The 27,429-nt window shown below is 54.8% G+C and overlaps 1 protein-coding gene and 1 pseudogene across 2 annotated transcripts; one reads left to right on the forward strand and one right to left on the reverse strand.

The window, feature by feature from the left end:
* On the forward strand, positions 1–26,419 carry ARHGEF2 (Rho/Rac guanine nucleotide exchange factor 2). Of its 2 annotated transcripts, none has more exons than XM_006097818.3 (22): positions 1–194; positions 7,578–7,722; positions 9,846–9,913; positions 10,249–10,312; positions 10,935–11,064; positions 11,282–11,391; positions 11,530–11,676; positions 12,161–12,411; positions 13,050–13,175; positions 13,482–13,599; positions 13,813–14,061; positions 16,601–16,677; positions 17,777–17,946; positions 19,730–19,797; positions 21,543–21,743; positions 22,122–22,238; positions 22,353–22,420; positions 22,563–22,598; positions 22,806–22,856; positions 23,287–23,730; positions 24,244–24,427; positions 25,254–26,419. In XM_006097818.3, exons 1-22 carry the CDS (start codon positions 132–134, stop codon positions 25,325–25,327), a joined length of 2,961 nt encoding a protein of 986 aa, XP_006097880.1. In that variant the 5' UTR covers positions 1–131; the 3' UTR covers positions 25,328–26,419. The 2 variants fall into 2 exon arrangements, with proteins under 2 accessions (XP_006097880.1, XP_014319035.1); XM_014463549.2 differs by lacking the exon at positions 1–194 and adding an exon at positions 490–508.
* LOC102417749 lies at positions 16,882–17,382 on the reverse strand (annotated as a pseudogene).
* Positions 26,420–27,429: the final 1,010 nt, after the last annotated feature.

Consider the following 27,429-nt stretch of genomic DNA (forward strand, 5'->3'; position numbering starts at 1 on the left):
GTGCTGCGAGGGGAGTCCGACTTCCTGTCCCCTGAGCTACGCGTGCGGGGCAGCCCGTCCCCCGCCACCCCCACAATAGCTGGACGCCGGGGCCCCCAAGTGTCCCTCTGGCCCCGCCTCATCGGGGGATTATGTCTCGGATCGAATCCCTCACGCGGGCGCGGATCGACCGGAGCAAAGAGCTGGCGAGCAAGGTGGGCTTGGCGACCCCTCCCCTCCACCCCTGTCCCCAGGGCACCCCTCAGCCCCCGCCCACAGGCGCACCCCCTCCCCCGGTCGCCCCACACCGAAATCGGGGAGCATCCACCGGGCAGGGGGCGGGCTGGGTGGGTGGGGACTGAGTAGCTGGAATAAATGGGGAGGGGGTGGGGGCCGGGGGCAGACCTTGCTCCACCTCCACCTCCACCTCCACCTCCCCGCCGGGTCTGGGGAGAGCGCGGGCCAGGTGTCGGTGGCCTCCGATCCGATCCAGCGGGTGCTCGGGGCCTCACGAAAGAAAGTTACTCGGGTAAGGGACAGAGCGGGAGGAGGGGTGCATCGGGGTGGGGGTGGCGAGAGCTGGTGGCACCCCCTCCGCCTGGCTCCCGCCGCCGTGCTCTCGGCGTCCCCACACCCCGCGGTCGCCGGCTCGGCCGTGCCCCCTTTGTCCCGCCATCGGCGGGCCGAGGGGGCGGGAAGGGGTGGGAGGGGTGGTTTCCCGGCTTCCTCCCGCCGGCACCTCTAACGCCACCCTCCCAGACAAGTCAGCTCCTCCTCGCAAATGGACTTTCCAGCTGTGATTCAGTTCTCTCCGGGGGAGGGGGGCCGGGTCGGGCGGCGGATTTCCCCCGCTCGCGGTCTCGCTCAGGTGAAGGGAGCAGAGGTCTTTGTGTAGCCGGGATCCTGGCCTCCCTCCTCAGGGGCCCTGAGCACCCCTGTCCCCGCAGGGCCCCCTGTCCCTGTCTGCCCCACCAGCTTCCAAACTCTTCGTTCTCGCAACCTGAAACCCTTCCACTGACCCACTGGGCACGATGCCCCCTTTGTCCCTCACCCCCCCTCTCCCAGCTCCCTTATTTCTTCGTCTGGGGATGTTTACCAACCATTTAAGGAGTCTGGGTGTATAATTATCCTCTCCCCTACCTCCATCATGAGGTCTTGGCCACTCCTTTCCAAGTATCCTTTATCCCTGTCTTTGTACCCAGGCCCACTCCCAAAGGCCATGACCTCTGCACAGCCAGACCCCAGGAAGTGCTGAAGCTGACTTGCAGATGGATAAGGGGGAGCTGGGAGGAAGGGGGTGCCTGCAGACAGCACCTCCCAGCCGCACAGGGTACCCACACGGGAGCCCTTCTCAGAAAGGCCAGGCTGCAGCCCAAAACTGGTTTAATCTTTGGCTTCTCTCCCACCCCAGGACCCCAGGGCCCTGCCCCAGGCTCCCACCCTCTGCTGATCACTCCCCCTGCCCCCTCTTCAGGCAAGGAAGCAGTCCCCCTCTGGAGCCCGCAAGGACGGTGGAAACCCACCCACTCCTGGCTCCTCGCTCGCCTACCTGTCTTGAGGCTAAGTTAGGAAAGATTCCATCCTGGAACTTCTCCTTATCGGGTTGAGATAAGAGTCAGCTAACAGGAAGACCACTGGGGACCTAAGACAAACTGAGGGCTGGGAGAGGTGGCTGACGTGCGGTGAACGGTGGGGTGGCCTGTGCCAGGCCAGGCCCCTGCTCTGAAAGTCTGTTTATTTTTCAACCGTTTGAGCTGAGACCCTGGAGGAGAGCCAAGGGGGGTGGAGAGCTTTTTGAAACCACGGAAATTTGGTTCCGCCCTAAAAAGGAAAGCCATGGGGGAGAGGGGGTACAGAGAGGACTTCTGGGAGGATAGATACTGGGGGTCCTCTTTCCGTTATTGGGAGGAGCTGGGGGGCAGATACCTGGGTCCTCATGCGGGCTGTTTGTTGGTGGGGAGGGGGACCTGGGAATCTGGAAGCTTGGCTCTTTCTATCCTGGGGTGGCCATGGTGGGGGGTGTTGGGAATCTGGCTGGAGGGTGGGGTGTGGGGAGCTGAGTGGGTAGATTTTTGAGGGCAGAGAGGCCACTGGAACTTGTCGGTTTGGGCTGGTCGGAAGAGGAGGGCCACCTCCGGAAAGCTGTGGTTACAGAAGGGGGGAGTTGGTTCTTAGCCAACAAACCCTGGATCCCCTCTCCCCCCTCCCCCAAGCACGCCAGCTGTCTCTTTTCTTTTTATACAGTGGTGGGAAGTAGAGAGGGGCCTGTGGAAATGAAATTATTTGAGGAAGATGGTCTCTCCTGCTACCCATTTGGGGAATAGCTCAAAGCTAAGCCCTGACCCTCACCCCCACCCCCATTCCTTTCCTTGCTCCCTGGGACCTCGTGGTTGTAGGAGAAATTTAAGTCAAACCTGCCCTTTTTGCTTCTCACTCTCGCAGTCTTTCTGCGTGGCTTCCCCTCCCCATGCTTCTTTTTCCCTCTCCGGTCCATTTTTATTCTTTCAGGCTGTCTTCAGCCCTCCACCCCCTCAATTCTCTCTGCTCTACTTCCTACCTCCACAGGCCCCAAACCCAGAGGTCTCCTTTCTCACTTTAGCGCCCCCCTTCCTCTTCTCCTCCCCCAAACCCTAACCTTTCTACCTGCATGCCTCTCACAGAACAAAGGGTCTTTTCCTGCTTAGGGTCAAGCAGGGTCCAGAGATCCAGGGGTGGCTGTGGAGCCTGGAGGGGGTCTCCTTGGAATCTCTAGGACCCCAGCATTGGCGTGTGGCGGGCAGGTGGAGTGGGGAGAAAGGAGGAAGGCTGTTTCTTTGTCCTGAATAATGGAGAGGTGGCTGGCTTTGTGTGCAGGAGTGGAGCCGCAGAGGAAGGCTGGGTGAGCCCAGGAGGGGGCTGAGAGGGGTGGCAGTTTGGGGGGAATGTTGAAGAGTTGGGGATCCCCAGGAGGCGGAAGCTTTTGGGGGCGTAAGAAAAGATTCTAGGTTAGGGAAAGAGCTGAGGGGGAGGGGAGGTGCGAGGATGGGGGAAGGGAGCGGAAAGCTTAGGGAAGTCACAGGACAGCAGGGGAGTTGGATGAGTCTAGAGAAGAACCTGCTGGGCTGACCACGGGGTTTAAAGAGGGCTCTGCTCTCTGTCCCTCTGGCTTTCCTGGATCCCTGACCTTGGAATCAGGGAAGGGTCAGATCTGAATGTCTGAGTCCCATGCATGTACATGGCCTGTGTTGGGGTCTATGTATGCATCTGTCTGTCTGTCTGTCCCCAGATGCTCTGGTTTACTGCTTTGAATGGTGGTCACCAAAATAGGAGGCTCGTACTCTGGACTTGAGGAAGCTTTTCCGTCCTTAGCTTCAGTCTCTGGTTTGAAGTATTGTCCTGGAGCTTGTGTGAGCAGATTGGTTAGGGTTCCTGGGGCTGATAAGAGAAATGACTGAGAGGAGCTGGCTGGACCCTTCTGGGTTTGTTTATATCTCCTTGGGGGAGGGGGCTGCAGGCAGCAGCTGCCCCCTCCCAGCTCCACCAGCCTGCCCTGTGCCAGGAGGGCAGGGAGTCCTGGCACAGCTATTGTTCGCCTCACAAATGCCCGTCTGTCTGCATCCCTCCCCCTCCCTCTGCTGGTTTCTCTCTCTGACCCGACAGGTGTGGCCGGGTGGGGGGCAGGCTGGGGTCCAGGATGTCTGGGTCTCAGGGTCTCTAGCGTGATTTTATTCCCGATGACCCTTAGCACCCCTCTTTGGCTTCACCCATGTGCCCACCCCCATTGTCCAGTGTTTCATCCTCATTCATCAAGCAAGCATTTATTAAGTGCCTTTGTGTACGCAGTGGTATCTTTTTGTGTTATGTGTCTGGCTTTGGCGTTAGTATTTCAGTTCGCTGCCTTCTCCTCGGCCTCCTTTATCTTGTCCCTTGAAAGTCACAAAGGGACAGAGCCTGGCGGAGACCATCCCCAAGCTCTCTTCTCAGTCCCATGGCCAGGAACCCTCCGTCTCATTTCCCAACCCTATAGCTCATTCCCATGACTCACTGCCCTTCACAGCCCATGACTCTGCACCCTTGCTGGCTAGGGACTGAGCCACAGATGACTCCAATCCCAGTGGAAGCCTCCAGGGTCACCATACAGCAGGCCTGGACAGAGGCCTCACCATCTTGGGGAAGGGGCTGCAGCCAGTTGCAGCTGGAGCAGAGGCGATTCTGCGTACCACGTGACTCCCCCAGAGCCCTTGGTTTGGATACCCCCGACGGAGGAGCAAGGACAGCTGAGAGCTTAGGCTTTGCCTTGGAGAGGCTCCAGCCAGCCCCTGCTGCCCGCTGGGAGCACAGGAAGCCGAGGTCCAGGCTTTGGCATTGCCTTGTCCTTCATGGACGTTACTGTTTTCCTCGTCTCTCGGCCTGGGAGACAGAGAAGTGGGGAGACAGCTGCTGCCTTTGAGTTTTTGGGCAACCAGCCACAATACCCTCTGCTATTCACCTCGTCTTTTCTCCCCCACGAAGTGACTGAGATCTGGATGACAATGAAGGAAGGGTTGGGTTGGCCTTCTGGCCTCTAGGTCTAAGCGCAAAGGAAATAAGAGGAGAGAAGAGCTGGGAACCCTCCAGGAAGAGAGAAAAGGAGGAATGAGGAGAGGAGACTGAAGGCTTTGAACCTCTGACAAGGAATGAGGGACCCTAGAGCAGGGGTGAGGGTGCTGCTGGGACCCTTTGTCTTGGTGTCCATCTATCCGTCCGTCCGTCTGTCCACCTATCCTTCCTTTCTTTCCTTCTTTCCCAACATGTATTGAGTGCCTGTTGTATACCAGCCATTGTGCCGGGTGCTTTGTTCACTTTATCCTTGATGTAGCAGTAGATGAAGGCTGTGTAGCAAGAAAGACTTCCCAGGTGGGTTTATGAGAAAGAATGGCTCTAGATACGGGGCCGCAGAGCATTGGATCAAGCAGGAACGGTGGTGGGTGGTGTAGATTATGGAGGAGTGGGCCCTTTTCTTGGTGGACAGAATGGGGTGTGGAGGTGAAGGGCTGTCCTGCTGGGAGGTGGATCAATGGGAGACCAATGTGGTTATCGTAAGAATACCTGGAAAAGAGTAGGACAAAGAACCAAACCCACCATTCACTCCTCTCTGGAGCAGGCACCCTGGTGAGCAGGCCCTGTGTCCTCCTATCCTCACCAGCCTAAGCCCAGGGGCGGGCAGAGTCTGCCTCCAGGACAATAGCGCTAGGCAGTGCCAGGGCGGCTTGCTGCTGGGCAGTGCCCATGTTGGGATGTGCTGTTGCTGTGGCTGCTGCCCGCTGCTGGCCCACCTAGAGAGGGGGTCACTTGGAGAGAGGGTGAGTATTGGGAGCTCAAGAAGGAAGCCTGGGCACAGAGTACCTGGGTTGTCGATGGGGCATCGATGCCAGAGAGGGTGGGCCACTGGAGACCCCATTCTCTGGCAGCCCCAGTCCTCTCCCTCCTCCTTCCACTTCCTTCCCAGGTGACTGCTCCTGGAGGCGTAAGAGTGGAGGGCATTCTGGTGAGGGGAGGGAGAGTGGTAGCATCATTAGGGCCGATCTGTACCATTGTCTGTTCTGGAATTGACCTTGATTTAGACATGTTGCTCTTTTTAATATGATTATTACATTAATATTTATTTTTTTGCTTGCTTTTATGAAAAATATTTCAATTATAATTGACATTCAATATTGTTTGCTTGCTTTTAAGTCAAACATAGTAAGTGCTCGGACTTTTTACTTGTGTCGTAGAGAAGCCTGGGAGGGCAGGAGAGGAGGAGAGAACGGAGTGTATGACAGTGAGAAAGAGATTTGGACTTGGCCTTGGAGGTCCTATAAGGTTGTTATTCCGAGCAGGGTTTTATCTTCCATAGAGCAGGCAGATGGAGGTTAGACCGAAGGGAGAATGTTCTAGTGGTCCAGGTAGGTGGTACCAGAATAAAGAAAGGGAGGCCTGGAACATTGGAGGCTAGAGTTAGAGGCTGGCCAGCTTCCTTTACCAGGCCTAGGTGGAAGGGGAGGGGGGGCGGGGGCATGGGATGGAAAGGAGACCAGGAGGCAGGAAGAGAAAAAAGAGGAGGAGGAGAGGAGAGGAGCAAAGGAAAATGGAAGGCCTGGGTAGGAAGTGACCTTAAGACCTCTGGTCTCTGCCCATCTGACAAACCTGGAGCTCTGAAGGGAGGCAGGAGAGAGAAGGATCCAGGCCTCCAGGAAGTCTGGACACATGCTAGGGCATTGTGGCCCGGTGCCCTCTGGCCCCTGTGGTGTTGACTCAGCCCGGCCACACTTCCCTTTTCTACCCTAAGCACCAGACCAGGGTGTCTCTGCCCCTCCCCCACCTCTTAACTGCTAGTGTGGCAGGAGCTGGGAGTGACTGGACTCAGGCTTGGGCCTGAGGGCTCTCCCCTGAGCTCTGATTCTCTGTCCCAGGGCCCCCACCACTGTCCTCCACCTCGGGGCTCATACCCTCGGCTTCAGCAAATGATCCACAGGGTTCTGAGGGGCTAGGAAGCAGAGGGTGGTCCTAGCGGCTGTTCCTGTTCTACTTCCTCCGAGAGTGGCTGCTGCAGGAGGCCCTGGAGCAGGCAGGAAGGATGGTATCCCATCTCCTCCCCTTCTCAGGCTTTCAGGAAGCTCAGAGGGGGTCAGAAAAGGGGTCCAGAGGTCAGAGGAGTGGGAGGAGAGAGCAGAGATGGGAACAGCCAGCCTCTGAGGTTTTGAGGGAGGGCTCACAGTGTGCCCCATCTCAGGGGAGCCCAGAGCCGGAAGAACTGATGTGACAGCTGGAGGATGGAGGGTAGATGTCAGAAGGAACTTCCTCGGAGAGGAGAGACTAATTGGGAGAGGAGGACGAGAGGGAGCCATCCTAGGATTTGGAGGGTTGTATGAGAAGGATAAAAGTTAGACCGCAGGAGAGACTTCCTGCCAAGAAGGACACCTAGCCAGCCGAGTTTCCTCCCCCCCCCACCCCCTTAGAGCGAGAGGAGGAGTGACCCAAGGCCAAAACCAGGCTCCTCCTACCTCAGGGTTAGCAGAGGAGAACACGCTGCCTCCTGCCTCCGGCCCCGTGGACTTGGCTGAGTGTGTGTGGAAGTCAGAGGTTGGGGGTAGCAGTGGAGGCATTCTGCCCCCTTCAGCCAATCTAATAAGGGGACCTCCCCCCCCCCCAACTGTGACTGCCACAGAGACAGTGACTCCAACACCGGTTGTCATGGTTATAAGAGGAGCTAACTCCCATAGATCTGAAAGCGCTGGTGAGCTGGGATCCTCTGCTTCGCCTGCTCTCCCCTCCTCTCTGCGCATATTCCTCTGGCACAGAGAAGAGCTCAGCAGCTCGGGGGCGAGCGGAGCTAGGGCTGGAAGGTGGAGTGAGGACGCCGAGGGCCAGACCAGGAAGATGAGTGGCAACCGGAGGCAGCCGAGCCGCAGGGGCCAGGTCGGTCAGGGCCAGCCGGTCCCCGGGGCTGGCCTGAGAGCTGCAGCAGGCTCTGCTGTAGGCGCTGGTGTCTTTCCGGCATCCCTAGGCAGCATTCCTCCCCGGCCTGTCTCTCTGGACTCTGCCGGCACTCTGGCGTTTTCCAGCCTCACTGAGTGTTTCTCTCACCCCTTCCACAGGCCCGGGAAAAGGAGAAGATGAAGGAAGCCAAGGATGCCCGCTATACCAACGGGCACCTCTTCACCACCATCTCCGTTTCGGGCATGACCATGTGCTATGCCTGTAACAAGAGCATCACAGCCAAGGAGGCCCTCATCTGCCCAAGTAAGTTGGACCCTGAATGTCACTCTGACTCTCATCTTCCCATCTGTCCTTTCTGCTCTGGATCCGTAGGGGTCACTCTCCACGCAGAGCCCCAGCTGGGTCCAAATGCCAGGGCCAGATGCTTGCTCCCTTTCCTCCCACCGAGGGGTGGTGGCCGTCGGACTGTGGCACAAGCAGGACTATCTGGGGGGGGGGGGGGAGGAGACGAGGATGGCTCCCAGTGCAGCTGTCATCCTCTGGGTGTCCTCGGTTCCCTGAACAGCTGGGGAACTGATTGGAGCAGGAGCAGGAATGCATGTGAGGGCAGGTGGGGGCAGGCGAGGGGAGCTTGGTGGCAAGCTACTGAACTTGCAGCTGGCTCTGCCTATCTCCTGGGCAGAACTGGACGTTCAGGACTCCGGGGGCCCCTGGCCACTCCCTTTCTATCGACTGTGGGTGGAGCCTGAAATGTCTGCAGCTTGAAGCAGAAGACGGGCTTGGGACCCTCTGTCGCGCATTCTGGTCTGACTGACTACACGGTGGAGAGAGGGCACGCGGCAAGGATGTGTGTGTTTTGGGGGGTGAGGGTTAGACGTCCTGACCTTCACCTACATCTGAAGGCAGCCTGTACTTAGGAAGTATGATTCTTCCTTCTCCAAAATGCCTATGCAGAGGGCTCCTGCCTTGTTCCACCCCCCACCCCCAATTTATAGCAAAGAGCTGCTTGTGATCAGAGCAGGCCTGAGGTATGGGGACCTGCTGCTGGCGCGTGGGACAACGGCTGTAGCCCTAAATCCCGAAGGAACTGGGGAAGGAACCCCAGGAAGGACCACTGTTTCCTCGATGCTCTGCTTGGAGTGATGAGGATGAGGAGGGAACCCCAACCTAAATCCCTCTAGAGACCTGACAGAATTCCCAATCCCCAGCTTGTTGCCAGGGGAACTGGTGAGGCGGGCAGCCTGCAAGTGCTATTTTGAGAGCAGGTGGAAAGCGGAGGTTCGCTCCAGAGACACTGGGTGCGAGGGATACAGGAGAAGGGAGCTCCCGGGGGGTGGGGGCAGCCCCTGCCCCCACTTCTGTCTGCCCCCCTGCCCCACCCTGCTTGCCTTGTATTTGTGGAAGTGAGCGTGGTGCTGGGTATTGTCTGAAGGAGTTAGCAGAATTTCCGGTGTTGTTGGATGGAGGAGGGGAAGCTGGAGAGGAACAAGGGCTGAGGGCATGTCGGGGGAAAGGGACAGCCGTGGTTTCAGTGCTGGGCCGGGCTGTTCTTCCTTTCCTCGCCTCTTCTACCCCACGGCCAGGTGTGTGGGGTGGGTGATGGGGAGAAGCAGATGGAGTGTGAGCGCTGTAGGTTCGCCTCAGTTAGAGAACAGGACTCCTGGGCCTGGAAGAAGGCAGATTGACTGGAGGCAGAGCCTGCAGAGCTGAGCAGTGCAGAGGCAAGCGGTGGAGGGCAGGGCAGGGCTGGGCCCAGCCCCACTCTACCACTGGGTCCATTGGCCCTCACCCTGCGTAGGCCTGGGCAGAGTTCATGGGCGGGCGTGTGGTTCCGTGGAAGGCTCAGGCACACCGGAGTTGAAATCCCGGCTCTACCTCTAGCTATATGACCTCTGGCAAGTGATCTAGCCTCGTTAGGCCAGGTTCCCCATCTGGAAAACAAGGAGAACTGAGTCTACCGCAAAGGGTTGTTAGGACCACGTAAATCGGGGACACTGACGAGATGCTCAGGGCATGTTCCTTTCTCCCCTCGGCCCCTAGTCCCCTCCCAGATGCTCCTGTGCCATCTTCGCTTCCGTGGGCGTCTTCTCTTCCATCTGTCGTTCTCAACCACCTTTGTGCTTCTTGAACTCATCTGGCAGCCAGTAACCCTTTCCTCCCTCTAGTCCACCCCTCAGGTCACCTTTGAGCCTGCTGCCCTGATTACTTAGTTGTGGCCAACACCTGTACCCCTAAATTAATTTCCTGCTTGGAGGAAGGAGGAGGCGGGAGGAGAGGGGCTGGGGTGTGGCGATGGTTGAGAAGCCTGGGAAGGGAGGACAGTCTCTGAGACTGTGTGGCCAAGGGGAGATGGGCGTCGGCATAGGGGTGTGCCCCCTCCTGCACCACCCGGCCCTCCCTTCACCCTCTTTACCCCACCCTCCCAGCCTGCAATGTGACTATCCACAACCGCTGTAAAGACACCCTCGCCAACTGTACCAAGGTCAAGCAGAAGGTGAGATGGCAGGGAGGGCAGGGGGCTGGGGGAGAGGGTAGCGAGTGTGCGGTGCCCTCATGCCTTTTTCATTCATCCCCTCCCCTGTGTTCCTCCACCCCTCTCCTCACCGTGGGGCAGCCCAGACCCTCCACCCCAGACCTCAGGCCCGAGCGGGCCAGCCTATTGCTATAGACATACCTCCCCGGCACTGGGCTCAGCCACCCTGAGGATGGTAGCCGTCCTGCCAGCTTTCTCCCGAGGGGGCCAGCTGCCCAGCTCCTGCCCTGTGCTATGGGGGTGACGCTTGGGTGACAGCTGTCGTTGGTGTCTCTCTCTCGCCCTCTGTCCCACAGCAACAGAAAGCGGCCCTGCTGAAGAACAACACTGCCTTGCAGTCTGTGTCACTCCGCAGTAAGAGTGAGTAGTGAGGGGGTGCAGGAGCCCCCAGGGGCCCCTGGGCCCCAGGCCTTGCAGGCCACGGGCTCTGCTGCTCCCCTCGAATGTGTTCCCTGGTGCAGCACCTTTCTCCCCTTAGTTGGAAGCAGATGGTGAGATGTGCAGACTCTCGGGCTTAGGGGCAGGACAGAAGAACCCCAGGGGCGTGAGGGCGTGGGGTGGCTGGCCATCTGAACCTGCTCACACCCGTACTATTATGGTTATTATTTACGCTGCCCTTGGGTGTTGGTGGCAGCGGCCAAGTGCCCGTTCAGACCGCGCTGGTGGAACAGGAAGAGCACGGTGCTTAGTCAGGTGTGAGTCCCTGCTCATCCACTGGCTGAGTCACCCCGGACAAGACTGAGACCCTTTCTGAGCTCCAGCTTGCTCATAGGCATGGTGAGGGGAAGGGTTGAGACAAGAAAAGCTCTTTGTGTGTGAAAAGTATTGCACAAATGTAAGGCAGCATCGCTGTTAGCATCTTCCTTCGATTAGAGTGGGCGGGAGAGGAGGCCTGCCTTTCCGTGGAGGAGCCTGGGAGGCCTGGTTCCTGGGCAGGCACCGCGTATGTTTGACGTTCGCCTGCTCGGTGTCCCCTCCGCAGCCACCACGCGGGAGCGGCCGAGCTCCGCCATCTACCCCTCCGACAGCTTCCGGCAGTCCCTGCTGGGCTCCCGCCGAGGCCGCTCCTCCTTGTCGTTAGCCAAGAGTGTTTCCACAACCAACATCGCTGGGTGAGCCTCTGCTGGGGGAAGGGGAGCCGGGTAGGCAGAGAAGGTGGCAGTGGGGACCAGCGGGCGAGAGGTCCTTGCCACGCCCGGGTTCAGAATTAGTCAGACAGGTAAGGAGCCCTGGGGGTGACTGCCTTGCGGGTCCCGGCTTCGGCTCCGCGCCTGGGAAGGGCTCTCTTGCCGGCGTTGGAGTGATGCAGCTGACCCGCGCTTCCCTCAGACACTTCAACGATGAGTCTCCACTGGGCCTGCGCCGGATCCTCTCCCAGTCCACAGACTCCCTCAACGTGCGGAACCGAACCCTATCGGTGGAGTCCCTCATCGACGAAGGTGACCATGCGGGGCCTGGGGACACCCGGAGAGGAGGGGCTGGTGGGCAGGCCCAGAACGGCAGAGCCAGAGGGGGTCCAGAGAAGGGCCCAGGACCTCGGGGATTGGCTCTGAGTTGCTGCCTCCACTGATGTCCAGGTGCAGAGGTCATCTACAATGAGCTGATGAGTGACTTTGAGATGGACGAGAAGGACTTTGCCGCCGATTCCTGGAGCCTGGCCGTGGATAGCAGCTTCCTGCAGCAGCATAAAAAGGAGGTGATGAAGCAACAGGATGTCATCTATGGTGAGCCCAGACCACCCCGAGACTCCTCCGCCTTCGCTAGGTCCTGTCTGTCGGTGTCCTTCTGCCAGTCCCCACCTCTCAAGATCCCTCCCTCTGCCCGCCTTGGTCTCCGAGACCCTGCCTGGCACCCCACAGATGGCCACGAGGGACTGTTGGTCTCCAAGGCTCTGTCTTTATCCCTTCATTCTAGTCAATTCTTAGTCTGTACTCTGGGCCTGTTTCATGCCCATTACCATGCTGGGGACGGTGGGAAACCGAGACACGTAGACAAATACATGGTCCTTGCCCTAAAGCAGCTTACGACTTCAGATGACAATCATAAAGACAAAAAACGATGAGAAAATGACCTACGATCATACTAATGCAGAGTGTTGACCTGGAAGGGGCCTTGCAAGCCTCACGTCGCGCTCTGAGGTTCCCAACCGAGGTCCCACCAATTGTGGCCACGCCAGGGTAGAGGCCAGATGTCCTGTTGTCCACACAGAGCTGATCCAGACGGAGCTGCACCATGTGCGGACGCTGAAGATCATGACCCGCCTCTTTCGCACGGGGATGCTGGAAGAGCTACAGCTGGAGCCGGGAGTGGTCCAGGGCCTGTTCCCCTGCGTGGACGAGCTCAGTGATATCCACACACGCTTCCTCAGCCAGTTGTTAGAGCGCCGACGGCAGGCCCTGTGCCCTGGCAGCACCCGCAACTTCATCATCCCTCGCTTGGGCGACCTGCTCATTAGCCAGGTGAGAAAAGGCGGTGTGACTGGAGTGGCGTTTCTTTTTTTTTCTTTTTTTAAATGTTTTTGTTGATTTTAGAGAGAGAGAAAGGGAGGAGAGAATATCTATGTGAGAGAGAAACAGTGATTGGTTTCCTCCTATACTCACCCCAATCGGGGATTCAACCCACAACCTGGGCATGTGCCCTGACCGGGAATCGAACCAGTGACCTTTTGGTACACAGGATGATGTTCAACCAACTGAGCCATACTGGCCAGGGTTAGGGCGGGCATTTCTTTCTTTTTTTCTTTTTTAATATATTTTATTGGTTTTTTATAGAGAGGAAGGGAGAGGGATAGAGAGTTAGAAACATCGATCAGCTGCCTCCTACATACCCCAAACTGGGGATGTGCCTGCAACCAAGGTACATGCCCTTGACCAGAATCGAACCTGGGACCCTTGACTCCGCAGTCCGACGCTCTATCCACTGAGCCAAACCAGTCAGGGCGGGAGGGCATTTCTTGCCCCCAACTCTAGGGGGTAGAGCCAGGGAGAACTGGAGAGGCAGGAAGACGCCTGTTTGGCTGGAGGCCAGAGAGTACACAGGGGATGAGGTGTGGCTTTGGGGGGGGATGCTGATCTAGCCTTGCTCCCCCAACTTCTAGTTCTCAGGTCCCAGCGCTGAGCAGATGCGGAAGACCTACTCGGAGTTCTGTAGCCGCCACACCAAGGCCTTGAAGCTCTATAAGGAGCTATATGCTCGAGACAAACGCTTCCAGCAGTTCATCCGGGTGAGCAAACCTCTCCGGGACCCAAACCCAGCCTCCCCCACTCCTGGGTGCAGGTGGACTGCACCTGCGTGGAGATCAGGTGGTCACCAGCCCTGCGGGCCAGCCTCCGGTGGCAGCACGGCAGGAGCTTTCCACTGCTTGGTCTGGTGGTCCTCACAGTAAATCTCATTTTCCAGACGCACTCACCTAAGCCAGCATGAGGTCAATGGCCGAGCCCGCGCAGGCTCCGAGTCCAGCCTTCTCCGTGTTGCCCTCCCCCCGCCCCTGCCCCCGCTCTCGCCCTGAGTCCTGCCTCTGTCCTTGTAGAAAGTGACCCGCCTGGCTGTGCTGAAGCGGCATGGGGTACAGGAGTGCATCCTGCTGGTGACTCAGCGCATCACCAAGTACCCGGTGCTCATTAACCGGATCCTGCAGCATTCCCACGGTGAGCGGCGGGCTGCGGGGGAGGAGGGGGGCGGGCTGCAGGGGGAGGAGGGGGGCGGGCTATTTGGGGTAACAAACGGCATGGGAGGACCAAGGGAAGGGATAGAGTCAGAGGTGGAACCTAGGCAGCCTCTGAAGGTGGGGTCGCGACTCGGAGGGAACTGAGGCTGGGGTGAAGCTCGCTGAGCCCCCCCTCGTGCTGACCCGGTGCCAGGGATGGAGGAGGAGCGCAAGGACCTGACAGCGGCTCTGGGGCTGGTGAAGGAGTTGCTGTGCCATGTGGACCAGGATGTGCACGAGCTGGAGAAGGGGGCCCGCCTGCAGGAGATCTACAACCGCATGGACCCCCGGGCCCAGACGCCGGTGCCTGGCAAGGGCCCCTTCGGCCGGGAGGAGCTTCTGCGGCGCAAGCTCATCCACGACGGTTGCCTGCTCTGGAAGACTGCGACCGGCCGTTTCAAAGGTCAGTGGTCACCTCGCAGGCCAAGCAGGCGCGGGCAGTCAGAGATGGAGATGGAGGAGCATTCGGCCCTTACATCTCTCTCTGCAGCTGTACACCCGGGGGAGGCCTGGTGGGAGGAATAAGCATGGTCTCTGTTGCAGCGAAAGTCTGCACTCTGGGTTTAACTTTACGGACCAATCAGGGACTTTATCAGTATTTATTCGCTTCTTTTCTTTTTTTAAAATTTATTTATTCATTTTTAATATATTTTTATTGATTTCAGAGAGGAAGGGAGAGGGAGAGAGAGATAGAAACGTCAATGATGAGAGAGAATCATTGACCGGCTGCCTCCTGCACGCCCCCTACTGGGGATCGAGCCCACAACCCGGGCATGTGCCCTTGGCCAGAATCAAACCTGGGACCCCTTAGTCTGCAGGCCAACGCTCTATCCACAGAGCCAAACCGGCCAGGGCAGTATTTATTCGTTTCTTTGGTCCTTGCGAGCGCGTGCCAGAGAGCTATCAGTTTTGATGAGGAAGACAGAGGAACCCCAGGACCATAGGATAAGCTTGGGGCAGTTGGCTCTACCCACTGGATTCCCAGCTACCAGGGCTGGGAATGGGCAGGAGCTTTGGGAACACAGCTGGGGACTGAGCCCAGCAAAGGGTGGGCAGACTGGAGAAGGCAGAAAACAGCTGAGGGGGGGTGCTGGGGGTGGGGCACGCTTTCCCAGGCTCTCTTCCCAGGCGGTACTGACCAAGTCTTTCCTACCTAAATCAGGAAAAGAGAGTAATAGGCCTTGGTTTGTGCTGCCTGAGGCCAAGCCTGGCTGAACCTCTATCCTATGGCAGAATCCCCATGTGCTTGGGGATTGCAGTCTTCACCAACCACTTTCCTTCACCCTTTTCTCTCCTTCCCATTCCTCCCATGCAGCAGCTAAGAATAGGTATAGGCTTCGCTGGGGTGAGGGGGTTAGAATTAGAATGACTGGAGATCTTTTTTTTTTTTAATATATTTTATTAATTTTTTACAGAGAGGAAGGGAGAGGGATAGAGAGTTAGAAACATCAATGAGAGAGAAACATCGATCAGCCGCCTCCTGCACACCTCCTACTGGGGATGTGCCCTCAACCAAGGTACATGCCCTTGGCCAGAATTGAACCTGGGACCTTTCAGTCTGCAGATTGACGCTCCATCCACTGAGCCAAACCGCTTAGGGCTGGAGATCTTTATTTGTGAAGCATTTAGCAAATGCCTGCCCCTTCTGTGTGCCCACACTTCAATAAGATCTCCAAGGGAAAAGGGTGAGTGTGTGCTATATTTTAAAAATATTTTTTATTGATTTTAGAGAGAGGAAGGGAGAAGGAGAGAGAGATGGAAATATCAATGATGAGAGAGAATCATTGATTGGCTTCCTCCTGCCCGCCCCCTTCTGGGGATTGAGCCTGAAACCCAGGCCTGTGCCCTGACCAGGAATCGAACCGTGACCTCCTGATTCATAGGTCGATGCTCAACCACTGAGCCATGCTGGCCGGGCAAGTGTGTGCTTTCGTGACATCTGAGTTTTATGGACTTGACCTTTGTTCTCTCCGCTGTCTTAAAGTGCAGGACTTCATAGGCTCTGAGGGCCTAGAAGGTGGGGCAGAGGAGGGGCGTGAAGGGGGGCCTGCTGGAGTGGAAGCGGATGGCATTGCTCAACTGTGAGGGAGATGGATAAGGAGCCCAACGTTCCCCCTGCCGGCCCAGCACAAAACGAGAAGTGGGAGTACGCTGGGCACGGGGAATTTAGGTCCAACTTTCCAAAAGGTCATATGTTATTAGGTGTTAGACATACAGCTGAAAGGTTGAAAAAGGGTGGGCCCCTCCTGCTCTGGGAATCCGTTTTGTTCTCTGGACCCTTTCACCCAGAAAAACACATGTTATATTGACATGCGAAGTTGCTTATGCAACTTCAGACGGTTTTGCAGAGCCTCTGGAGCCCAGCAGTGGACGTTGTAGGGGTCTGTGGACTCCAGGTTAAGAAACCTGCATAGCCTGGCCAGCGTGGCTCAGTGGTTGAGCGTCAACCTATGAACCAGGAGGTCACGGTTCGATTCCTGGTCAGGGCACCTGCCTGGGTTGGGTTGGGGGCTCGATCCCCAGTGTGAGTTGTGCAGGAGGCAGCCGATCAATGATTCTCATCATGGATGTTTCTATCTCTCCCTTTTCCGTCCACTCTGAAATCAATAAAAAATATATTTTAAAAACAAAACCAAACCTGTATCAGTTGGGTACAGAGGTTTTTCTTTAAAGCCGTTGGGTAAACCCTGATGGTCTCTTCTAGCCTAAGAAGCTGTTTTGCCCGATAGCACACACATTTCCCCCCTCTCGCAGTCTGAGCTGTAAGAATGGGGAGGCGCAAGGTCTGCACGGGTGGAGGGAACAACCAGAGGGAAGAGAGGCCAGGAAGAGGGGGATCAGGAGTTCTACCCCAATGGGGCCAGCCTGATCCTTGGGGAAGAGGAAACCGCTGCGGGGACCCTCTCATGCTGACTGCGCCCCCGCCTTGGCCCCCCTGCCAGATGTGCTGATGCTGCTGATGACAGACGTGCTAGTGTTTCTCCAAGAGAAGGACCAGAAGTACATCTTTCCTACCCTGGTGAGACCTTCCACCTCCTTTCTCAACCAGCACAGACGAGTGTTTCAGGCCCTTTTTGCTTTCCTCCCTGAGTCTGAAAGAACCCTGAAATAGCCATGGTTGTAACCATTACTATAGTAAAATAAGAAGGAACAACTAACAGGTGTTGTTACTGGGTGCAGGCACTTTAACACTTGTGAGGAAGGCCAATTAATACCCCCCCCCTTTTTTTTTTTTGATAAACAAAAGCCAAGTTTATTTGTTCATTTCTTGCATTTGAAGTATTCCTCGATGACATCCTTTGCCTGAGACTCTTTGCCATAGTCCTTCACCACCACGCAACTGCAACCAACCACTTTCCGGGGTTTCCCCTCTCTGTCGATGTTACAGAGGCCTACCCATTCCCCTAGTTTCTTGTCGTCAACCTTAATTAGGTTGATTTGGTGTTCAGCACAAAGAGCCTCCACCAACTTGACGTACACAGGCTCATCACAGTTGGATGCAAGTACGCAAAGGTGGGCTTGGCGCTTGTCTAAGGCTTTGGCAGCTTCGCGAATTCCGAGCGCGAGGCCATCGTGGATGAGGGCGGTCTTCAGCACCTCTTGCAAAGCAGTATTAACGTCCATGACACCTCCAGCAGCCATGCCTTCCTCGGCCATGGCGGTGGGTTATGGGTGGAGCCGAATCTTGAACGCACCCAAGCCTCTGCCTCCGCGCAACTCCGCGGCGGCAGGGAAAGAGAGCCCCCCCTTTTTTAATATAAATCTTTATGGTTGGAGGTATTACATATTCCCTTTTTCCCCCCACTGACCTCCTCCAGCCCGCCCCCACTCCCTGCCCAAGGCCTTCACCGCCCTATTGTCTGTGTCCATGTATTTGCATATATGCATATAAGGTCTTTGGTTTATTAATACTCCCTTTTTGTAGTTGAAAGTAAAGCTTAAAGTTAATTAAATTGTCCAGGGCCACATGTGCTTCGAGGTGCACCAAAGCCAGGGCTCTTAACTTGGACCGTTGGTGGGCTCTTCCACCCTTTGTGTATTCCGGACGAGCTGAAGGGCATCCAGGTACCCAGGGGCCGGGATCGCCAGGCTTACTCCTGCCTCTCCCTGACCGACAGGACAAGCCCTCGGTGATATCACTGCAGAATCTCATCGTTCGGGACATTGCCAACCAGGAGAAAGGGATGTTTCTGATCAGCGCGGCCCCCCCTGAGATGTACGAGGTCCACACTGCGTCCCGGGATGATCGGAGCACCTGGATCCGAGTCATTCAGCAGAGTGTGCGCATGTGAGTGTGTGTGTGTGGCTCAGGGACCTGCAGCTTCGGCCCCCAGGCCACAGCGCTCCCTGGGATCGGAACCGGGGTTCAGAGGTGGAGGCAGAGGCTGGGGGCAGACAAGATGGCCCAAGGCAGGGAAGGTCGTCTTATGTTCTCAGATGTGATGACAACCCCAATCACCTGTCAAATGCAACATGAGCTGACAAGCAAAGGAATGGTTTGAGCTGTAATATGGTGGAATACCTGCCTGGCCGACAGTCCAATTTCAGCTGCTTTACCATTTGGTCTGTAGGCAGTGGGCTGCTCTTTGGATTGGATTGGATTTTACCTCTGTTGTCTAAAAAGCAATGAAAAAGAAGATAATAAAAGCATTGATACTGGAGATAAGAGGAGCAAGTCTCATAAACAAACTCCATACAAGAGAGACAAGAAGGAAATTGTTTAGTGTGCTACAGCAGCAAATCTTTTCTTAAAAAAATATGGGTTTTCGTTGTGTTTTTTTTTAATATATTTTATTGATTTTTTTTACAGAGAGCAAGGGAGAGGGATAGAGAGCTAGAAACATCGATGAGAGAGGAACATCGATCAGCTGCCTCCTGCACACCCCCTACTGGGGATGTGCCCGCAACCGAGGTACATGCCCTTGACGGGAATCGAACCTGGGACCCTTGAGTCCGCAGGCCGATGCTCTATCCACTGAGCTAAACCGGTTAGGGCTCGTTGTGTTTTTTTTAGAGAGAAAGAGAGAGAGGAAGGGAGAGGGAGATAGATACATTGCTGAGAGAGAAATATTGATCGGCCGCTTCCTGCACACCCCACACTGGGGATCAAACCTGCAATCCAGGCATGTGCTCTGACCAAGAATCAAACCATGACCTCCTGGTTCATCGGTCGAAGCTCAACCACTGAGCCACGCCAGCTAGGCTAAAGCAGCAAATCTTTAGCTTCTGATGGACACACATTAGATTTGAGGCAGTCAGTCAAGTAAAGTGCATGTAAAATGTTGAAAATTGATTCTTGAAGATTACACTCAATTAGGATATTTATAATTTTTTCAGCTTTCAGAGAATGGATTCTTCTCTACTTTATAATATATAAACCTATTTTTTTCATTATTAACACTATTATAGATATCCCCCATTCCCTCCTCTTGTTCCCCCTCCAGCCAGCTCCTGTCCTCCTATAAACCTATTATTTTAACTTCTGCAATCTAGACTTTTGAACTAGTTTTTCAGAAATGCATACAACACTATGAAATTGCCTATTTTAGCAAAACAGTGCAAAATACCTGTTCTATTGACAGTAGATCCACAGTGGCCTCTTTATTAATAGTATTAATAGTTGTAATTGTGAAAATTATAATTAATATTATTCATTGTAGTTCATTGAGCCTCTGCTATTATTAAAACACTGTTATATTATTGCATTTAATCCTAACAAAAACCCATAAGGAAGATAGTATTCCCATTTTCCCAAAAGAGGAAATAGAAAGTTGATCACCTGGCAAATAGTGGGGCCAGGATTTGAGCCCCATTTGCTTGAGGTCAAAGCCTGTAGTTGTCCCTCTGCACTATGTCCCTCTCCAGGTGATCTTAGGGGAGGGACATGCATCCCACTAAATGCAGAGGACCAGGGCTAAGAAAGGGGCGGGTCAGGAGTGAAGGGAGCCAGGGCATGCGGCTGATGGGTCATACCAGGGAAGCATAGAACACGTTTGCGAAGGAGGGAGAGTGATTCCCGGTCTGTAGCCTCGCTTCCTCCCTTACCCCCGCCCGCCCTGTTACCTTTCCAGATGCCCATCCAGAGAGGACTTCCCCCTGATTGAGACAGAGGATGAGGCTTACCTGCGGCGAATCAAGAGTAAGTCCCACCCACAAAATTCGATAAATAATTTAGGATACAGTCACACAATGAGATGGCTGTCTGAGGGCTGATGTAGATCCATAACTGAAACATACTGTTAAGTGAAAAGAGCAAGGTTTAGAACAGTGTAAAGTGTATGCTACCATCCGTGTAAAAATAATGGGGATAAATATGTCATGTAGTATGTGTGTGTGTGTGTGTGTGTGTGTGTGTGTGTAATATTTCAAAAAAGGTCAGATATTATTATGGCTGCTTCTGGGAAGGGCAACTAGGAAGACCAGGGTTGGGACAGTAACTTTTTACTATAGGGTCTTATTTCAGTTAGGGAATGATCTGCATCCCAGCTAGCAGAGAGGCGTAAAGGAACAAGGAGAGTTTATATTCATTTTTTAAAAATGTATTTATTGATTTGAGAGAGAGAGAAACATTGATGTGAGAGAGAAACTTTAATCGGTTGCCTCCTGCTTACACCCCAACTGGGGATCATGCCTGCAACCTGGGCATGCGCCCTGCCTGGGAACCACACCGGCAACATTTTGGTGCATGGAATGATGTTTGATCAACTGAGCCACACTGGCCAGGGCATATATCCATTTCTTTTTTTAAAATGTTTTTATTGATTTCAGAGAGAGGGAGAAAGAGATAGAAACGTCAATGATGAGAATCATCGACTGGCTGCCTCCTGCACGCCCCCTAATGGGGATCGAGCCTGCAAGCTGGGCATGTGCCCTGACCTGGAATCAAACCATGACCTCCTGGTTCATGGGTCCACGCCACACTGGTCGGCAATCTGTCTCATTGCTTTTGAGGACAGATCTGGAAGATGCACCCATTGGCCATAATTTAGTCATGGCAACGTCTAGCTGCAAATCAAGCTGGGAAATGTAGTCAAACTGGGTAGCATGCGCCCAGATGAAACTTGTACACGTTCTCTAACAAAAGGAAGATGTGGAGAGTGAAAACTGGTGGACAACCTTCAGTCCCTACCACAACCGTTTTTACTTTATTTTACTTATTGATTGATTTTAGAGCTGCGGTTCTCAACCTGTGGGTCGCGACCCTTTTGGGGGTCGAACGACCCTTTCCAGGGGTCGCCCAAGACCATCGGAAAACACATATATAATTACATATTGTTTTTGTGATTAATCACTATGCTTTCATTATGTTCAATTTGTAACAATGAAAATACATCCTGCATATCAGATATTTACATGACGCTTTATAACAGTAGCAAAATTACAGTTATGCAGTAGCAACGAAAATAATTTTATGGTTGGGGTTCACCACAACATGAGGAACTGTATTAAAGGGTCGCAGCATTAGGAAGGTTGAGAACCACTGTTTTAGAGAGAGAGGAAGAGAGAGAGGGAGGGAAGGAGAGAGAGAGAGAGAAACATCAATTTGTTGTTCAACTTGTTTATGCATTCATTGATTGATTCTTATATGTGCTCTGACCAGGGATCGAACCCACAACCTTGGTGTATCGGGACTACACTCTAACCAACTGAGCTACCCAGACTGGGCTATCACTTTTGTTTTTAAAACAGAAGTGTATATGTTACTTTCCCCCTCAAAATGTTTTTTTTCTTTTTCACACATGCCAAAAATCAAAATGAAGTCCTGCTGCTCTGCCCAGCCCTGGCCTGTAATCCCTAAGGCTGCCTCTGGGATGGCTGCCCCTCTTGCTGGCTCTCTGGGCGCCCTCTCGGCCCTCTGTGTGCTCACCTGTTCCTTGTCCACAGTGGAGCTGCAACAGAAAGACCGGGCACTGGTGGAGCTGCTGCAGGAGAAGGTCGGGCTGTTTGCCGAGATGACCCATTTCCAGGTGGAAGAGAATGGCAGCTGTGGGATGCCCCTGCCCACCCTGCCCAGGGGCCTTTTCCGTTCTGAGTCCCTCGAGTCCCCCCGTGGCGAGCGGCTGCTGCAGGATGCCATCCGTGAGGGTGAGGGAACGCCCAGGGCAGAGTCCAGGCTCGTCCACTCACTGTCACAGACCGTGGACACACAGCTAGACCCGGACGCATGCAGACAAAGGGGATGTCCGCCCCACAGTCCATAGACTCCCCGAGTGCCTGCTGTGTGCGCGGTGCTGGGAAAGGCCGGGGAAGAGACGGGCACCTGTCACCCTCCGTGCACCTGTGCTGCCTTGGGGCTCCTTTCATGAACGTTGCCTTGTACATGGTGGTGTGAGCGGGAGCCCACATGGGCAGGGTATTCCCCTCGATGTCTGCGTAGTCCAAGCGTATTGGGCAGATGGCATCGCCTCCCATTCCGCACAGGGTTCTGTAGTGCCTCTGTCCTCACCTCTTCTTTCCCTTCAGTGGAGGGCCTGAAGGACCTGCTCGTGGGGCCTGGAGTGGAGCTGCTCTCGACCCGGGAACCAGGCCTGCCCACGGAAGCAGAAAGTGGTGGTAACATGAGTCCTGGAATCACCGCCAGTGAGTGCCAGGGCAGGGGACCGGGGGGGCGGGGGTTAAAGAGAATGGGGTGGTACCAGGGGCCGAGTGCTGTCAGGGTCCTGTGAGCTCAGCCCATCCGTTTCTCCTCAACAGATGGTGAGGCCAGAACCTTCAATGGCTCGATCGAGCTCTGCAGAGCCGACTCAGACTCCAGCCAGAAGGTGGGTCCTCAGGAGATGTCAGGACTTGGCTAGAGGATGGGAAAGGGACAGCTGGCCTATAGATCCCTAACACGGAGCTATCGGGGACAGGCACCAGGGACTGGTGTGCCTGCTGACTCCCTATCCTTGCCCATTTCTGCAGGATCGAAATGGAAATCAGCTGAGATCTCCCCAGGAGGTGAGATGGGAATTGGAGGCTATGGGAGATTGAAGGAGGATATTCTTAGTCTTGAGAAATTGGAGCCCAGTTTGGAGGGGGTGGGGGAGAGTCTACACCTCAAAGTTATAAGTTTTACTGTCCCCACACCCACACTTATTCCAACTTCCGGGCAGTTCTCCCATCCTGAAGCTTGAGCCCTGTTCCCACTCTCTCCTCTCTCCTCAGGAAGCGTTGCAGCGATTGGTCAATCTTTACGGACTTCTGCATGGCCTACAGGTCAGTGGGGCAGGGGCGGGAATGGGGAAGGGGAGGAGCCAGCGCAGAGCTGCCCATTCAGGGGGACAGAGTCATTCTGATAGGCCTTTTTTTAAAAATTAAATATGTTTTTTATTGATTTTAGAGAGAGAGGAAGGGAGAGGGAGAGAGAAAGAGAGAAACATCAATTGGTTGCCTCCTGCATGCACCCTGACCGGGGATCAAACCCACAAACTGAGTATGTGCCCTGGCTGGGAATCGAACCGGTGACCCTTCGGTGCATGGGACAATGCTCAACCAACTGAGCCACATTGGCCGGGGCCTAATCGGTCTTTCTAAGCCTTCTCCCAGTTGGAACACTCCAGGAATCCTGACCTGGTTCCTGGGGGTGAGGGTGAGGGATAGAAGAAACGGGGTTTCTGATAGACTCATCTGTCCCCATTCCACCCAGGCGGCTGTGGCCCAGCAGGATACGTTGATGGAAGCCCGGGTGCCTGAGGGCCCGGAGCGACGGGAGAAGCTGACCCGAGCCAACTCCCGGGATGGGGAGGCTGGCAGAGCTGGGGCTACCCCTGGGGCTCCTGAAAAGCAGGCCACGGAGCTGGCGCTACTGCAGCGGCAGCACACGCTGCTGCAGGAAGAGCTGCGGCGCTGCCGGCGCCTCGGGGAGGAGCGGGCGGCTGAGGCTGGCAGCCTGGAAGCCCGGCTCCGGGAGAGCGAGCAGGCCCGGGCCCTGCTGGAGCGGGAGGCTGAAGAGGCTCGCAGGCAGCTGGCCGCCTTGGGCCAGGCCGACGCCGTTCCCCAGGAGGCCCCCTGGGCCCGCCGGCCTCTGGATCCCCGGCGCCGGAGCCTCCCTGCAGGCGATGCCCTGTACTTGAGTTTCAGCCCCCCTCAGGTAAGGGAGCTTGGAGCCGTGAACTGACCTGAGCTGGACTTCAGGGCCCATGGGAGAACCTGGAAGGAATTGGGGACTTGAGCCCAAATGAAATTGGGCAACCGACTAGAAGGACTAGTGAGAGCACTAGAACCTTTTTTTTTTTTAATATATTTTTTTATTGATTATCCACAGAGAGGAAGGGAGAGAGATAGAGAGTTAGAAACATCGATCAGCTGCCTCCTGCACATCTCCTACTGGGGATGTGCCCGCAACCCAGGTACATGCCCTTGACCGGAATCGAACCTGGGACCCTTCAGTCCGCAGGCCAACGCTCTATCCACTGAGCCAAACCGGTTTCGGCGAGCACCAGAACCTTTTAGGTGGGTGCAGAAAGAAGTCAGTCAGTGGTGGAGGTACTGGAGAGAACTGAGCCTTGGGGCCCAGACGGCCCATTGCCCCAGCTGAGCAGGGCCTGCCGTGGTCACACGCCTCAGTCCCTGACCTGCTGCTTTTCTTGCGCGCGGCCCACAGCCCAGTCGAGGCCATGACCGCCTGGATTTGCCTGTGACTGTCCGCGCTGTCCATCGGCCCTTTGAGGAGCGAGAGGGGCAGGAGCTGGGCAGCCCCGAGGAGCGGCTACAAGACAGCAGCGACCCTGACACTGGCAGCGAGGAGGAAGGGAGCAGCCGTCTGTCTCCGCCCCATAGTCCTCGAGGTGAGATCCTGGCAGAGACGTGGAATGGAAGTGGGGTGCGGCCTGGGTTCAGACCCTTGGGCTGTGCTTTCCAAGTGGAGCCTGTGTCCTGGAGCACGGGGACATTTAGGAAGGTCCCTCACTAACCACTGGGGTCTACGGTAACTCTTGGGAAGGACACAAGGATTTCCTGTTTTGTCTGATGGCGAATGAGTGGTGAAACTCTAGGAAGCAAAGAATGTAGGGGCCACTCCTTCTCTAGTAAGTCATTTGATTCCCAGCCTTTTCAAGTAGAAATACATATATATTAGAGAGAGAAAGGAAGGGAGGGAGAGAGAGAAACATCCACTTATTTATGCTTTCATTGGTTGATTCTTGTATGTGCCCTGACCCGGGACTGAACCAGCAACGTTAGCATATTGGGATGGCTCTCTAACCAACTGAGTTACCCAGCCAGGGTTAGAAATAGATTTATTTATTTTTTTTAGAAAGAGATTTTTTTTTTTAAGTAAAAAAAAAAGTCACAGACTTCCAAAGTTCTTTTAGTTGGCTCAGGAAATACAAAATAACCCAAAGCTATAACTTCATATAGCAATCTTAAAATATCTTGTTATTTTATTAATCAAATTGTATCTTTGTATACTTACCAGTATATAAAGTACCTACCAAGGTGTGAGCACATCGCTTACTTTGTTGACAGAGGTTTTCCCCTCATCGAGGATTCACAGACGCTGGTCATCCCTCACAGCCCGCAGAGCTCCTCAGCCCACAGATGGGGGGGCATTAGTGTAGGGTGGGTGCTCATGGAGCCCCTGTCCACGCACTAACTTTGCCCTGCCCCCCGCAGATTTCACCAGAATGCAGGACATACCCGAGGAGACTGAGAGCCGCGATGGGGAGCCTGTAGCTCCGGAGAGCTAAGGGGGCCCCGCCCTCCTTCCTGTGCCCCCTGAAGAATATTACTGAGGGCGGCAAACCCTGGGGACTCCAACCTGCCAATGAGCAGGGAACACTTGAACTGCTGATTGTCCTTGCCAGCTCTTGGGATCCTTGGAGACCTGGGGCCATTTAGGAAGCTGGGGGGGGAGTTAGGCCACAGTGCCCCCTGGTGGCATCCAGAAAGTACACCACAGATGCCAATTCTTCATGCCTTCTTCCCTCTACTTTAGGAAAGTTTATTTATTTATTGTTTATTAGTTATGGAGGGAGAAAGGGGATTTAGAGGACCAGGGACATGGGAGCCAAGCCATAGGGAACAAGGGGCCTTGTCCTTTAACACTACTGGGGTTTATTCAGACGTAACCATGCAGCTGCCAGTTTCCAGCCCTGCCACCCTCCCAGCAACATCGCCTTTGAGGAGAGGCTGCAGCTGTAGGACCCGACTGCCCCTTCAAGAAGGGCTATGGGCAGGGCCATATCCCTTTCCCCTCAACCTCTTACTGCTGTTCTCTCTTCTCTCCGTCCTCGGTGGAACCCCAGGGAGTCAACCTGGCTTCCTAGAGCGGGTGGAATGGAGGTTGAGGTGGCCATCATGGTCTTTTGGGGGTGACGGGGAAACCCACAGGGACCAGAATGTCTTTTTGTTGTTTTCTTTTTTTTTTTTTTTGTACCAAAGCCAACTGCACGTGTTTTATATTTTTAAGAGAAGATTGTTAGGCGATTAGAAATTGCAGCCTTCTATCTCCACATCTCTGAAGAACTTGGGGGGTGGGGGAAACAGTGACATCACCCTCATCCATAGCAATGGGGGAACTAGTCTGACCTCTTCCGCAGCCATTTGGAAACAGAGTTCTAGGGTGAGTTGGGAAATCTCTATGAACCCTGACCTATCCCCCAGCTCACCAACCATGACCTGAAACCTCCGCCTGAATTGGGGGGGATTTTCAATGGACCCCCAAATGCCCACCAGCGCCAACCATTTTTCTACCAATTTGATTGTGTAAAAAAACAACAAAACAAAAATGAAAAAAAGATAAAAGGTAAAGAAAGGAAAATTAAACACCTGGAACCCCATGAAGTGCTGTCTCTGAATGTCTGAGGTTCGGATGGTGCTGCCGAGGGGAGAGCCAGGGAGTGGCCTGTGTCCCTCGGAAAGGTGGCCTCACTGAAGACAGGGGACCGTAACAAAAGGAACTGCTACCTTCTTTTTCTGTTGTCGTTACTGATATTCACAAACAAGGATTGGGGATTCCAATATTAGAAGACTTGTTTTCATCTCATTTGCATACTGTGCTCAGAAACGGCCTCGGCCTCTGGCCCCCTCCCCTCCCTTTGGGCACAGTTCCTCTGAGCCCCTCTTCAGTGTCCTTTGTTTTCAGGTTCGGCCACCACGCTGCCCTGGTTCTTCACGTGTCAGAGCCCTGGGCACCCTCTTCCAGATGGTCCCCTCAGAGGAGCTCTCCTTTGCTCTCTGAGAGGCAGTGAGACATCAGGTTAATTTCAGTTCTCGTTTTGATTAATTTTACTTCCTGTTTCCGGATAATACCCTACTGTGGGGCTGTCGGGGGAGGCGAGTCTAGAGTTGTAGAAATGCTGCACTAGGTGCACATATGTCTGTAGGAGCTGATGGGGTGAGATGAGAAGAGTGGGGCTCAAGACCTCAGCTAGAAAGAGGAATTGGAATCCCATGGTGGGGGGCGGGCTTGGCGGAGCAGCCAGCACCCTCCACTCCTGTGATGCTCATCTACGAGGTACTTGCTCATCCATTACGGAGTCTGCAGGAGGAATTGCTGTCATTTTACGGACATGGAAATCTAGGTGGCAGGCCCAGCTGCAGGCCTTCACTTCCCCCTCCACAACTCTGCCTAAAAATATCAAAGCTCCAGGTTTCAAACCCTGACACGTGGCTCAGCAACCCACTGCTGTGTCAGCTGGGACCCAAGGCTGTAAAAAGGTGGAGAGGAGGGAGGAAGACTAGTGCTGGGTAGGAGGAGGGTGTTAGGTTGCATCCGAAGACCCACGTGTTCACAGCGACCCAGTGAAGGATGCTGGGCAGGCCCCGAGTGCGGGTAAAGCCCAAGCTC

The sequence above is a fragment of the Myotis lucifugus genome, unplaced genomic scaffold, assembly GCF_000147115.1.
Source record: "Myotis lucifugus unplaced genomic scaffold, Myoluc2.0 scaffold_211, whole genome shotgun sequence".
NCBI classification, from domain to species: Eukaryota; Metazoa; Chordata; class Mammalia; order Chiroptera; family Vespertilionidae; genus Myotis; species Myotis lucifugus.

What these genes read in the sequence shown, in the direction of transcription:
- ARHGEF2 (XM_006097818.3), top strand. Translation starts at nt 132, where the DNA reads ATGTCTCGGATCGAATCCCTCACGCGGGCGCGGATCGACCGGAGCAAA. An exon ending in AGTACATCTTTCCTACCCTG is followed by an intron (nt 16,678 to 17,776) that starts GTGAGACCTTCC and finishes CCTGACCGACAG; the next exon opens with GACAAGCCCTCGGTGATATC. An exon ending in GCAGGATGCCATCCGTGAGG is followed by an intron (nt 21,744 to 22,121) that starts GTGAGGGAACGC and finishes CTTTCCCTTCAG; the next exon opens with TGGAGGGCCTGAAGGACCTG.